The sequence below is a fragment of the Rhinopithecus bieti genome, unplaced genomic scaffold (genome assembly GCF_001698545.2).
Source record: "Rhinopithecus bieti isolate Rb0 unplaced genomic scaffold, ASM169854v2 scaffold_7438, whole genome shotgun sequence".
Classification (NCBI taxonomy): Eukaryota; Metazoa; Chordata; class Mammalia; order Primates; family Cercopithecidae; genus Rhinopithecus; species Rhinopithecus bieti.
In genome coordinates, this window is record NW_016805589.1 from 767,887 (window position 1) to 782,897 (window position 15,011).

At 40.6% G+C, this 15,011-nt stretch overlaps 2 protein-coding genes across 12 annotated transcripts in view; both read left to right on the forward strand.

Moving 5' to 3' along the window:
- Positions 1-15,011, forward strand: part of LOC108530194 (protocadherin gamma-C4) — a 191,671-nt gene that overhangs the window by 109,948 nt on the left and 66,712 nt on the right. The window contains exon 1 of one of the 11 annotated variants that reach the window (XM_017872911.1): positions 5,621-5,749. The exons of the other annotated variants lie outside the window; for them this stretch is intronic. Within the exon in view, the coding sequence (XP_017728400.1) occupies positions 5,636-5,749 (114 nt within the window). The 5' untranslated portion in view covers positions 5,621-5,635. Of the gene's footprint in view, positions 1-5,620; positions 5,750-15,011 lie in introns of those variants that run through there. 11 annotated transcript variants of the gene reach the window in all.
- Positions 1-15,011, forward strand: part of LOC108530200 (protocadherin gamma-A12) — an 86,816-nt gene that overhangs the window by 5,096 nt on the left and 66,709 nt on the right. The gene's annotated exons all lie outside the window — the stretch shown is intronic.

The window sequence follows — 15,011 nt, forward strand, 5'->3', positions numbered from 1 at the left end:
GCTGGAGTGCAGTGGCCGGATCTCAGCTCACTGCAAGCTCCGCCTCCCGGGTTTACGCTATTCTCCTGCCTCAGCCTCCCGAGTAGCTGGGACTACAGGCGCCCGCCACCTCGCCCGGCTAGATTTTTGTATTTTTTAGTAGAGACGGGGTTTCACCGTGTTATCCAGGATGGTCTCGATCTCCTGACCTCGTGATCTGCCTGTCTCGGCCTCCCAAAGTGCTGGGATTACAGGCTTGAGCCACCGCGCCCGGCCACTTTTTGCTTATTGTAGAAGTATTTACAGATACTGAATGCTAAAGTGTATTACTCTTTGAAAAGCATTGCCTGATTTCTTTTGGTGAATTCTGTAAAGGTGTAGGGAAACATAACGTCCCAATTATTTTTTCTTTCTTCTTTGTTTGCTGCCTGTCTACCGTGAAACATACAATAGTTAAAACTCAGAAAAGAGATTGGATACCACTTAGAGAATGAAAGACATCCAAAGGCTCTAAAATGAGGCAGTTGCTGCTTCTGAGACCAAAAAAGGGGACAAAATATAGAGTGTGTGGTTCTACTTGTGTGATTTTTTGAAAGAAAGTATTTGAATTTATCTAAACATTCTAAATTTGTATTTACATTAGTTTTCAAATAAAATTTAGTAAGTACAGTGTTCTATAGGTAATATTGACAGAAATAGAGGACAATGAACCCTCCCTTCTCCATCGTCTTGTAGGAACTACCAAAATGTTTATCACATGGACAGTTCTCATATGTAGTCAAATAGAAAGAAAGATATAATACGAAAACAAATGATTTGGGAAGCTAAGCTAACACTGTCTAATTATTCTGATCTCTGTTCACCTAACTTGATTTAGGAACAAATCATTGAGAATTAGAGCATAATAGTCAAGACCTTTAGACGATATCTCAAATATCAGTGATTTCAATCAACTATGTTTCCAGTTTGAGCTAAATAGACTGTATTAAATATTTGTTGAATGAATGGATAAACAAGTAATGTACTCTGGGGATTACCTGATACCAGGATTTTGAATTTTCAGATATATCGTAGAAGGACAGCAGCTTTGCAATTAGCTAACTTCTTAACTGTGTCACCTTTAGAAAGTTATTTAATCTCTTTGAGCTTCAGCAAAGTAGGAATAATCATACCTAATTTGAAAGGTCCTGGTGATGGCTAGAGCTAACAAAAATCATCTGATTCACAGCATGCAATTAGTTAACAGTAGCTATTTTTAGTGGTTGACAAAAAAAAAAAAAAAAAAAAGGATTTATATTTTCAATGCCAGCACACTCGATGCCCTGTTGGGAAAAGTAATAATGATTTTTGTGCTTCTCCATGTGGTACAATGGAATGACTTGTGGATGGAAATAAAACTATTCTAAAATTTTGTGAAAGCTGGTTTAATAATCTTAAGTGCCTAGGTACATTCTTGATTGAGAAGCCACAGTTTTAGGCCATAAAAGCTGGGGAAAGATTTTGTATAAGACAATTTTGTGAGTGTTACTTTTTCTTTGTCTGAACCATAGTGAAATCTAAACAAGGATCCTATGAAACTTATTTTAAAGAAGCAGTTTACTTCAATGGGATCTTAGATAATTTCACCAGAAAATGGATCACCAAAACCTGAAGGCTAGTGATCATTATTTGGTTTAGGCCATATAAGAACTGAAACTAATGGCTTAGCTTTAGGATTTTTAGGACACTTGTTGATAATTTAGGATTGGTAATTAAGATATGTGTTGATTGTTTTCTGAGACTAACTGGGCAATGGGTTTGGATGTGTTTACATTCCTTCTGATTCCAGTCATAAAATTATGTCAAGGACTTTTCTTGTCTTCTTATGTGTATGACAGGTGGATATGTACCCACTTCATCTAATAAGTTAAAGCGTTCAGCTATAATTTAAAATTTTTAGCTTCACTGTTTTATAGAACCTAAAGCAAACACATAGTTTGCAAACAAAACACATAGCAACACATAGTTTCGAAGGGATGTTGATCAAACTGATGAGGCTAAATCTCAAGAAAGAGACACAGTTACTCTCTAATACTACACTTTGAGTTTTCACTTTTTTTTTTTTTTGTTTTTTGTTTTTTGAGACCGAGTCTTGATCTGTCACCAAGCTGGAGTGCAGTGGCACTATCTCAGCTCACTGCAACTTCTGCCTCCCAGGTTCAAGTGATTCTCCTGCTTCAGCCTCCTGAGTAGCTGAAACTACAGGCGCGCCACTACACCCAGCTAATTTTTGTATTTTTAGTAGAGATGGGGTTGGCCAGAATGGTCTCGATCTCTTGACCTTGTGATCCACCCACCTCGGCCTCCCAAATAGCTGAGATTACAGATGTGAGCCACCGTGCCCGGCCACTTTGAGTTCACTTTTAAGAAACCATACTTAATGGAAAATTACCAATAACAGGGCATACTGTTTAGGATGCATTCCTAAAATATTGATGGCAAAAGATAGCCAGCCTTTGGCAAAGCTAATTGGAAAAAATATTTTATAAAGGCTGAGACTTCTGGATAGCATATGGTAAGGGCTCTGGTTCAGGAAAATGTTTTTAAAAAACTGTCATTGAAGAGACCATAGAATCAAACAAAATAGTTTAATCTGTATGTAAAAGAAGTTAGTACCACCATAATTTCTTTTAGACATGTCATATAAGGATCTACTCTGTGTACTGTCATTGAGGGCAGATATAATTTCTTAGTTCATCATTAACTCTCTGAAGTATTTCACACAGTAGTTTGTACACCTTCTAAGTACTCAATGCAATGCTTGAGTTCAATTATTGGAAAGTGGTCTCAGAGAAAAAAAGAATCATAATGCAAAACCAATTATTTTACACGGGCTTTTCCTCTATATCTAAACCCTAATAAAAGGCAGCTGTCTGACTTACCTTTTTTTGGGGGGGGAGGGCAGGAGGATGGAGTCTCACTCTGTCGCCCAAGCTGGAGTGCAAGTGGTGCGATCTCAGCTCACTGCAACCTCTGCCTCCCGGGTTCAAGCGATTCTCCTGCCTCAGCCTCTCCAGTAGCTGGGATTACAGGCGCCCGCCACCATGCCCGACTAATTTTTAAAAATATTTTTAGTAGGCCGGGCACGGTGGCTCACGCCTGTAATCCCAGCATTTTGGGAGGCCTAGGCAAGCGGATCATGAGGTCAGGAGATCAAGACCATCCTGGCTAACATGGTGAAACCCCGTCTCTACTAAAAATATAAAACGAAAATTAGCCGGGTGTCCTGGCGGGTGCCTGGGCGGCTGAGGCAGGAGAATGGCGTGAACCCGGGAGGCAGAGTTGCAGTGAGCAGAGATCGCACCACTGCACTCCAGCCTGGGCGACAGAGCCAGACTTGTCCCAAAACAAAAAAAATTTTTAGTAGAGACAGGGTTTCACCAAGTTAGCCAGGCTGCTCTTGAACTCTTGACCTCAGGTGATCTGCCTGCCTCGGCCTCCCAAAGTGCTGGGATTACAGGCATGAGCCACTGCATCCTGCCAACTCTCTGACTTATCTTAAAAGGCTAAGGACCTGGTTTGTTTGTCAAATTTTGAAAATAGATGCCTCAGTTCATAAGATTTCCATATTGTGTGGCAGGCGCCTGTTATCCCAGCTACTCGTGAAGCTGAGGCAGGAGAATCACTTGCACCTGGGAGACGGAGGTTACAGTGAGCTGAGATCATGCCACTGCACTCCAGCCTGGGCGACACAGTGAAGACTCTGACCAAAAAAACAAAAAAAATCCATATTGTGAAACCTCTTAGAAGCTTCCTATATAATTTCAGCTGAAGATTCAGCCAACAATTCATTCTGAGACTGTGTTCCATGGAAAAAGTAAAGCCCAGGCATGGAGGTGGGAATAGAAAGAAAGATTCTCAGCCTAAAAATACTCAAACGTCAAGAAGAAATAAAAATAAGTCATCACTTTGACTTCATGTGCTGACATCACTGAGGTTATAAATTCCCAGGAATATTTTATTGCAGGAGCAAGACTGCACTACTGCCTTTCAGCTTGCAAGTTCCAGTGAGAAACGTCTTTCTATCTGCTCTCAACTAACTCTACAGAACGCTGTCCTCTCATTTCTTCAGGCTGCGGTTCTAGAGTAGGGACTCAGAGTGCCACTGTTGGCCAGTGTGGAAACAGAGATAGATGAGCCGATCCCCAAACATTCCCGCTTGGTGCCTTTTCTAATTTCATGGAATGCAAATCCAAGAGCAGACCCACAACATTCCTATTATGGCTCCTAGTTCTACAAATTATAATCAGGAATGGAATGGATTTACAGACAATGAGTTCAGCTCCTTCTTGGCTGGAGACTCTATAATCCAAGAATAGTTTGAAAAGGGGCTTATCTGGGCTGGAGCAGCAGCAATTTTAACTGTGGAAGATATGGGTAATGGTGATGGACTAACAGGCTGGGTAGAACCAAAGCAACTAATGCTTCCTTTCCTGCTTTTTCTGTCCTGCTGGGCATTCTCTATGCAGATCCATTATTCAGTCCCAGAGGAGCTGGCCAAGAGTTTGGTGGTGGGAAACCTTGCCAAGGATCTGGAACTCAGTGTCCAGGACATCCCCACTTGAAAGCTTTGGGTTAATGCTGAGAAATAATATTTCATTCTAAGTGGAGAAAGTGGAGACTTACTTGTGAGTGACTGAATGGATCAGGATCAGATATGCCCCCCAGTTATAGCTTGGACCGTAAAGCTTTGAAATAGTTGAAGGCCGGCTGCAATGGCCGGGTGCAATGGGATTACACCTGTAATCTCAGCATTTTGGGAGGCCGAGGCAGGCATATCACGAGGTCAGGAGTTCAAGACCAGCCTGACCAACATGGTGAGACCCTGTCTCTACTAAAACTACAAAAATTACTGGACATGGTGGTGCATGCCTATAATCCCAGCTACGATTTTTACTTCTAATTCCACAATGATTCCCAAAGATTCTGCACCTTGGACAGTAATTGCTGTCCAAGATTTAAATCACAAGATCTTTAAATGACAAGATCTGAATTCAGGAGGAAATGAGGTCCCATGTCTGATACAAGAAAATGCACCTTGAGAAAAATCTTCCTGCAATAATTAACTACACACTTGTAACAAATGGGGCCGTGGGCCAGGAACAGACTCAAGGTATAACATCAGCATCACTGCCACTGACCGAGGCAAATCAACCCTCTTCTCCAGAACAAGCGTCACCCTCTCATTGGCGATGTCAACGACAATGCTCTGGTTTTCTATAAGGCCTCCTACTTCGTCCACGTGGCCAAGAACAATCTTCCCAAAGCCTCCATAGTATGCAAGTAGACACCTCCAACCTAGACTTGTCCCCTATTCGATCGTGGCCAGTGACCTGGAGCCATAGGTGCTGTGGTCCTAGGTGTCCATGAGCACACAGCGCACCTTCGACCAAGAGCAGCCGCGAGCCTTCAAGTGCACGCTGCAGGCCTGTGACCAGGACTAGCTCACGCCCGGCGCCAATATGAGCCTGCGCGTGTTGGTGGACAACCTCAATGACAACGCACCGCGGGTGCTGTACCCCAGCTCTGGAGCGCAATGGCTTTGCGCTCTTGGATATGGTACTGCACGCCGCCGAGCCTGGCTACCTGATCACCCAGGTGGTGGTGGTAGACGCAGATGCGAGACACAATGCGTGGCTGTCCTACCACGTGCTGCAGGCCAGCGAGCCAAGGCTCTTCAGCCTGGAATGCGCACCGAGGAGGTGCGGACAGCTCACGCGTTGGACCACAGGTAAGCGACTCACCAGCGCCTACTGGTCGCGGTGCACTGCGGTGGACAGCCGCTCCTCTCGCCACCGCCACATCACCACCACCACTGCCCCTCTTCGCCGACAGCCTGAAGGAGGCTCTGCCAGACCTCAGCAATCACTCTGCAAAGTTACGGTCTAAATCCAAAAGTAATTTCTATCAGGTGATCTGGTTTCGAAGTGCCAAACACCCCAAAATGATCCTGTCTTTAAGTCCTTCCCACGGATGTCTATGCCGCGCTAAGCTCCAGGTTTCTGGGTAACTGTAGCTCTATGACGCCATATTCCTACCAGGTGTGTGCTGCTTCTATGAATCCAGGGCTGAGTGAACTTCTTTTTTGAATCCCTACCCCTCAGGACTCAGTAGCAACTTCACTGCAGAAAGGACGTTGTGGAAGGGGATGATTGTGATTATTCTAACTGCTTGGGCAGAATCCACTCTCCAAGGTGAAAAGTTCTTGATGAAACTCAGTTCAGTCACAAGCAGGTTTTCTTCTAGCATTAAATATTTTCAGAGATCTAGTAAAAAGCATTTCTAGCAGCAAGACCAAAGGCCTAAGCTGAGAAATACTTGGCATGGTGAGCTTGAGAGACAGTAGTCAGGCAGACAAGAGTATCAGGCATGCCAGAGCGTTTGGGGCCTGTAGGTAGGGAACATGTTTTGATTTTATATATTTATATGTGTTTGATTATATTTTATAATTTTACTTTTGATATTCAAATTGTACTGATCCAAATATAAGGAAGGGACAAATCTTGGTCATTGTAGTATGAGAGATTTAAATTTACAACTCAGAATCCCTGTTTATCACTTCTCCTTCAGCACACAACTGTTTCATGTTCTATTTAAGAAACTTCCTCTCACTGCAAAAAGACATTCTGGCTGATAAAGTTAGCCTATAATTTCAGTAAATCTAAGAATATGACTAATGGAAGTTGCCAGACCTAAACTTTGAAAATTATTGTTCCACTGAAGAGTGTCTTATGACTGAGTGTTCCAGTCTCCTTCTCAAGCTGAACTTTGCTCTTCAAACGAGATTAAGAACACTGTCATAAGTTATACTGCATTTTGTTTTCCTACCCATGTCCACTGCATCAATCTCTATAGTACAAAGAGCTTGTCTCGCCAGATGCAACTGTAGTCTCAGCACTTTGGGGGGCCAAGGTGGGATCACTTGAGCCCAGGAGTTTGAGACCAGCCTGGACAGCATGGAAAAACCCATCTCTACAAAAAAATACAAAAATTAACAAGGTGTAGTGGTCCATGCCTGTGGTCTCAGCTACTTGGGAGGCTGAGGTGTGAGGATCACCTGAGTCTGGGGAGGTTGAGGCTGCAGTGAGCTGTGATTGCGCCCCTATACTCCAGTCTGGGTGACAGAATTAGAACCTGTCCCCAAACAAACAAAGAGCTTCTCTCCTTATGACTTATTTAAAGCCTGGGAAATTGTTCCAATTCAAATGCTTTAAATGGATTTGAGCTAAAATAGAATGTTGTATATGGAAGGTTCTTATAATCAGGTGATTGTACAAATTGATCCAGATAATGTTAGCATAGCATTTTACTGAACTAGTAGTTTACAAACACTTCAAAAATTATAGAATAACATTTGCATATAAAATTCCTCATATATTTCCCTGTCAGTGAATTGGAATCTTACAATATAAAATATTACCAAAAAGACAAAAAAAGTGAAAAGGAAACAATTATCTTTGGAAAACATGATTAGGTAAAATGGGTAATATGGAAAGTCTGAAAACAGTGAAAAAATTACTGGTAAGTCAAGAGAAAAGGAATATTAGTAGGAAAATGCATAAAAGTGTGTCCGACTATTCATAGCAGGATTGCTATGGGTTCTGTGGTCCATCTAAGCTATGTTAATTTTATTTTAAATGCTACCTGGGTATTGGCCTCTAAAAGGAATTCAGTGAATCAAATAATTTGGCATCTTCAGTCTAGATTCTGATGCTCACCTGAAAAGTCTGCTAAGGATTGGAAACCAAGAAAAGTGAAGCATCTCAACAGATATGTGTCACTTGTGCATACTGGATTTATATTGTGTAATACTTTGCTCTAGCAGTATAGTAGGTGAGACAGTGACTGTGTCTGGTGAGCAAAAGGCACTTATTTGACACTTTTGACTCTTCCTTTCTACTTACCTTATTTAAAATTGATTTTTGCATGTGGCATGAGGCACCAATTCATTGAGGTAGGGGTTGAAATTCTTTATTTCCCATTTTTTCAATACCATTTATTAAAAAGATTTTCCTCTTTCTGTTGAATTGGCTTGGTGCCTTTGTTGAAAGTCATTTCCCTGATATATGTAGTTCTATTTCTATATTCTTGATCATGTTTCATTTGTCTATTCTTTTACTAATAGCACACTGTCTCAATTACTGTAGCTTTATAGTAAGTCTTGCTACAAAGTCTTACTACAGGACAAAACCTGTAGGGATTTTTGAATGGGATGGCATTGAATCTATAGCTTTATCGGGGAAAGAGGAAAGGAGGGAGGAGGCTCATCTTAACAATATTGACACTTCCAATCCATGAACATGGTATATATTTCCATTTAATTTGGTCTTCTTTAATTTCTCTCAGCTATGTTGTATAGTTTTCAGTGTAGAGAGGTCATGTATATCTTTCATTAAATTGTCCCTACATATTTGATGTTTTTGAATGTTATTGTAAATAGTATTTTTAAAATTGCATTTTCTAATTGTTCATTTCTAGTTTACAGAAAACTAAAACTATTGTCTTTATGTATTCTATATGCTTTTAAAAATGAAGAGGTGTGAGGTGCTCTATTCTGCTGTATTCTTACACTATGTTGTGTGAGACTATAAGTTGAAACCACTCTGCATAAGTTCAGGCTTCCATTCTCTTCAGTTTGTAGGTTGAGAGAACCCATCCAGAAACAGTAAACATTGGTGTCTGCCCAAGTCTGGTCCTGGGTGGTTCATTCTTTCATTTACATAACAAATATTTATTAACTTTCTGCTATATGCAAGGCACTGACCTATGGACTAAGGATGCAGCAATGAACAAGGCATATATGATTCCTGAATTAATGGGCCCCATTCTAATACATGGTATTTTACAGGTCTGATAAAAGCCAATAAGGAGAAATACAAAAGCACTAAGAGAAAGCTTATAGTAGGGAAGCTTGGACTAATCTGAAGGTCAAGGAAGGCTTTCTTTTTTTCAGAAAGTGATATTTAGAGAGATGAATAGATGAGTAGGATAAGTAGAAGTTATCTAGGTAACAAGGAGAGTAAAAAAGAAATTGTCAGGCAGAGGAAATAGCATGTATAAAGATCTTTTAAAAAAATAAAATAAAAGGTGTGACTCAAGCAATTGAAAAGAGCTAGGGAGGCTAGAAATAGAAAATAAATAGATGAGACTAATAAGGCAGGGAGAGCCTTGTAAATCACACTTAAAATTCTGGATTTTGTTCTAAATACCCGTGTACTTAGGAGCTATTAAAACGTTTTAAACAAAGCAGTGACAAGATATTTGAATTATTAAGCTTACTCTGGCTGCTATATGGAGAAATGATTTATGAGGGTTATAAATAGAAATAGGAAGACAAGATAAGAGACTATGGCAATATTCCTGGTAAGAAATGGAAGAAAAGATGACTCGGATTAAAGGGGAGGCAGTGGATGTAGAAATAAATGGGTAAATTGTAGATATATTTAGGAAATGGGTTCAATAAGACTTAATAATGGAATAGGTGGAATATAAATTTCATGAAGGCAGGGGGTGTTTTGTTTATTATTATATTCCTGGGTGTCTGAAAAGATTGTTGTCTTGCCTGGCAAGTGGTAGATCTTCAGTTAAATATTATTAACTGAATAAATACAATGGATAAATGGGGAGCAGGGATTAAGAGTGATTTCTGGGTTTCCACATTAAGGAACTGGATGGACAAAGCTACCATTTGGTGAGAATGGAAGACTACAGAATGGTGGATTTAAGAGAAATCAAGAGTTGAGTTCCAGGCATGTTCATTTGAAGGATCTGAGAAACAGTGCAGATATTCAGTGTGTGGTTAGACATATGGTCATCATTATTTTATTTTATTTTATTATTTTATTTTATTTTATTTTATTTTTTTGAGATGGAGTTTCGCTGTGTCACCCAGGCTGTAGTGCAGTGGTGCTATTTCGGCTCACTGCAATCTCTGCCTCCCAGGTTCAAGCCATTCTTCTGCCTCAGCCTCCTGAGTAGCTGGGACTACAGGCGTGCGCCACCACGCCTGGCTAATTTTTGTGTTTTCAGTAACGACAGCGTTTCACCATATTGGCCAGGCTGGTCTCGAACTCCTGACTTGTGATCTGCCTGCCTAGGCCTCCCAAAGTGCTGGGATTACAGGCATGAACCACCACACCCGGCTGGTTACCATTCTTTTACGCTGAGTTCCTCTGTTGTGATCATCTAGTCAGATGAGCAGATCCTTATAAGGCTGAGCATAATAACCTTCCTGATAGCTCTACACTGGTATGTTTTGGGGTTCATGGCTGAGCTACTTTTGGTTTTACTCTTCCTGATCTCTTTTTCACTGTAAGAAACATCCAACACCCAGGGAAATTTCCTGTCTAATTCATACTCCACTCTTCAGACTAGTCTTAGTGTTCAGTTTTTTTTGTTTGTTTGTTTGTTTTTGTTTTTGTTTTCTGTGTCTGGAATTCTATTTGGATTAAAATGTGTCAGGCTGTCTTAATTTTTGTTATTTAATTTTCTTTCACACGATTTTATGTGCTCCATGGATTTGTTTTGTTGTGTTGTGTTGTGTTGTGTTTGTTTAGGCGGGGTTTTGCTCTTGTCGCCCAGGCTGGAGTGCAATGGCTTGATCTCGGCTGACTGCAACCTCCGCCTCCGGGTTCAAGCGATTCTTCTGTCTCAGCCTCCCGAGTAGCTGGGATTACAGGCGCGTGCCACCATGCCTGGCTAATTTTTGTATTTTTAGTAGAGACGGGTTTCATCATATTGGTCACGCTGGTCTCAAACTCCTGACCTCTGGTGATCTGCCCACCTCGGCCTCCCAAAGTGCTGGGATTACAGGCATGAGCCACCACGCCTGCAGAAATTTTTAACCTCAGTTTTTCTTCACCATCTGTAAAACTGCATAGAAGGAATGTTTAGGATAAAAGATGCATAACAATCATAACAAAGTTGTTGGATTTTAATGTTATGAGTACACTTGAAGGATTCTATGTGCACACATACCTTAAACATCCTATAGAGTCCTCAGCATTTTAAAGTTGAAACCAACAGTATTAATGATGGTAGAATTTTTTCCCCCCAGGAAGTTAGAACTGTTCCATATCTTGATAGAGGGATGGGTTATAAGGATGTACACATTTTCCAAAACTCATTGAACTTAAGAGTCTTGCATGTGACTGTATATAAATTATATTTTAATTGAAAATAAGTTTAAGAAAATAAAATTGGCTGGGCGTGGTGGGTCACACCTGTAATCCCAGTGTTTTGGGAGGCCGAGGCGGATGAATCATCTGAAGTCAGGAGTTCAAGACCAACCTGGTCAACATGGTGAAACTCTGTCTCCACTAAAAATACAAAAATTAGCCAGGCATGGTGGCGAGCACCTATAATTCCAGCTACTGGGGAGGCTGAGGCATGAGAATCACTTGAACCCAGGAGGTGGAGGTTACAGTGAGCTGAGATCACACCATTGCTCTCCAGCCTGGGCGACACGAATGAAATGCCATCTCAAAAGAAAAAAAAAAAAATTAAAAGAAAAGAAAATTAGCCTCCCCCACCCTCACTATGCCTCAGACTTACCCCTGAAAGATCACTACTATTAATACCTGGTTATATACACTTACAAGCATTTTCTACGTGTATGTGAATGTATGTGTGGGGTTTTCTTTGCACAACGGAGATCATTTTACAATATATATATTATTGTGCAACTTGCTCTTTCCACTTAATATCTCAAGGAACCTTTTCTTTGAATCTTTATAAGTCTGCCATTTACCTCAATCTTAGTAGTTTCCTTTATTTTATTTTTGAATAGGAAATACATTTACATGGTTTAAAAAATCAAAACAATATACTATGTACATATCGAGAAGTCTGACTTCCATCTCTATCCTACTCCTATTCTACCCTTGCTTCCTCCTCTCCCCTGCAGGTAAACATTTTATAACTTTATAAGTATCCTGTCAACATTTCTTTATGCAAATATGTACATATATTTTTATTTCCTCACTTTTTTTTTTTACAAAAAGATAAAATACTATACACCACTCTATATCTTCCCTTCTTCACATTATATCCTTTAAAAATATTAACATATTGACCGAGCCCAGTGGCTCACACCTATTATCGCAGCGCTTTGGGAGGCCGAGGTGGGCAGATCACGAGGTCAGAAGATCGAGACCATCCTGGCTAACATGGTGAAACCCCATCTCTACTAAAAATACAAAAAAAATTAGCCGGGTGTGGTGGCGGGCACCTGTAGTCCCAGCTACTCGGGAGGAGTATGGCGTGACCCCAGGAGGCAGGAGAATGGCGTGAACCCAGGAGGCGGAGCTTGCAGTGAGTGGAGATGGCGCCACTGCACTCCAGAGCGAGAATCCGTCTAAAAAAAAAAATTCATATTAATATATAGAAAGCTATTTTTTTAACAGCTGCTTAGTATTCCTTTGGATTATTAACCAGTCTCTTATAAATGAGCGCTATTGAATAGCCCTGTTCCTACATCAGTTTTTACATATGCAGTATATCTTTGGGATGAATTCCCAGAAATGGAATTGAAATTGCTGGGTCAAAGAGTAAATAGGTGTAATTTTCTTTTTTTTTAGTAGAGACGGGGTTGCACCGTGTTAGCCAGGATGGTCTCCAACTCCTGACCTCGTGATCCGCCCGTCTCGGCCTCCCAAAGTGCTGGGATTACAGGCTTCAGCCACCGCGCCCGGCCAAGAATGTCCTTGTTAGGAAATACATAATGAGGTGTTTAGGAATAAAGAAACGTGATTTCTACAACTTACTCTCAAATGTCATACAAATAATCAGGTCATAAAAAATCATATCATATAAAAATAATGTGTGTGTATACATACATACAAACATATATACATACACACTTGGGTGTATGTATAGATACATCTTTTTAAAAAACTTTTTTACATTTTTTATTTTTATTTTTTTGAGACAGAGTCTTGCTCTGTTGCCGAGGCTGGAGTGCAGTGGTGCAGTCTTCCTCACTGCAACCTCTGCCTCTCAGGTTCAAGCATTTCTCATGCCTTACCCTTAGGTATGGGGTACCAGGCCTGGCTATTTTTTGTATTTTTAGAAGAGATGGGGTTTTATCATGTTGGCCAAGCTGCTCTTGAACTCCTGGCCTCAAGTAATCCCACCTGACTCAGCCTCCCAAAGTGCTGGGATTACAGGAGTGAGCCACTGGCCTATAGATACATTTATATAATACACCTATATATATACACACACACACACACAGAGTGATAAAGGAAATTCAGCAAAATATAAAATGTTAACAATAGGTGCATCCGGGGGAAGGAGATACAGTTCTTTGTACAATTCTTGCATATCCTCTGAAAAGTTGAAATCATTTCAAAACAGAAAGTTAAAATTAACACTTATTGTGAAAATACCTATGAAAATTACACCTATTGGCCGGGCGCGGTGGCTCAAGCCTGTAATCCCAGCACTTTGGGAGGCCGAGACGGGTGGATCACGAGGTCAGGAGATCAAGACCATCCTGGCTAACACGGTGAAACCCCGTCTCTACTAAAAAATACAAAAAAAAACTAGCCGGGCGAGGTGGCGGGCGCCTGTAGTCCCAGCTACTCGGGAGGCTGAGGCAGGAGAATGGCGTAAACCTGGGAGGCGGAGCTTGCCGTGAGCTGAGATCCGGCCACTGCACTCCAGCCTGGGCGACAGAGCGAGACTCCGTCTCAAAAAAAAAAAAAAAAAAAAAAAAAAAAAAAAAAAAAAAAGAGAAAATTTTTTTTTAAAAATAAATTTAAAAAAAAAAAAAAAAAAAAAAACAAGGACATTCTTTTATATAATTAAATTTCAATAATAAAAATCAGAAAATTTAACATCAATACAATATAATTACTTAGCCTATAGTCCATATTTAAATTTCACCATACCTTATAGTATATTTTACTATACCTTATAGTAATTTTTTTTTAGTCCAAACTATCACACATTGCATTTAGAGCCACCATGCCAGGACCTCATGACTGTATGTATTTATTATTATTATTATTATCATCATCATCATTATTATTTTGAGACGGAGTCTCACTCTGTCACCCAGGCTGGTGTGCAGTGGCGTGATCTCGGCTCACTGCAACCTCTGGCTCCCGGATTCAAGCAATTCTCCTACCTCAGCCTCCCAAGTAGCTGGGATTACAGGCATGTGCCACCATGCCCGGCTAATTTTTTGTATTTTTTTTTTATTATACTTTAAGTTCTAGGGTACATGTGCACAACATGCAGGTTTGTTACATATCTATACATGTGCCGTGTTGGTGTGCTACACCCATTAACTCATCATTTACATTAGGTATATCTCCTAATGCTATCCCTCTCCCCTACCCCCTCCCCACAATAGGACCTGGTGTGTGATGCTCCCCTTCCTGTGTCCAAGTGATCTCATTGTTCAATTCCCACCTATGAGTGAGAACATGCGGTATTTGGTTTTCTGTTCTTGCGATAGTTTGCTGAGAATGATGGTTTCCATCTGCATCCATGTCCCTACAAAGGACACGAACTCATCCTTTTTTATGGCTGCATAGTATTCCATGGTGTGTATGTGCCACATTTTCTTAATCCAGTCTGTCACTGATGGACATTTGGGTTGATTCCAAGTCTTTGCTATTGTGAATAGTGCTGCAATAAACATACGTGTGCATGTGTCTTTATAGCATCATGACTTATAATTCTTTGGGTATATTCTCAGTAATGGGATGGCTGGGTTGAATGGTATTTCTAGTTCTAGATCTTTGAGGAATCGCCACACTGTTTTCCACAATGGTTGAACTAGTTTACAGTCCCACCAACAGTGTAAAAGTGTTCCTATTTCTCCACATCCTCTCCAGCACCTGTTGTTTCCTGATTTTTTAATGATTGCCATTCTAACTGGTGTGAGATGGTATCTCATTGTGGTTTTGATTTGCATTTCTCTGATGGCGAGTGATGATGAGCATTTTTTCATGTGTCTGTTGGCTGTATGAATGTCTTCTTTT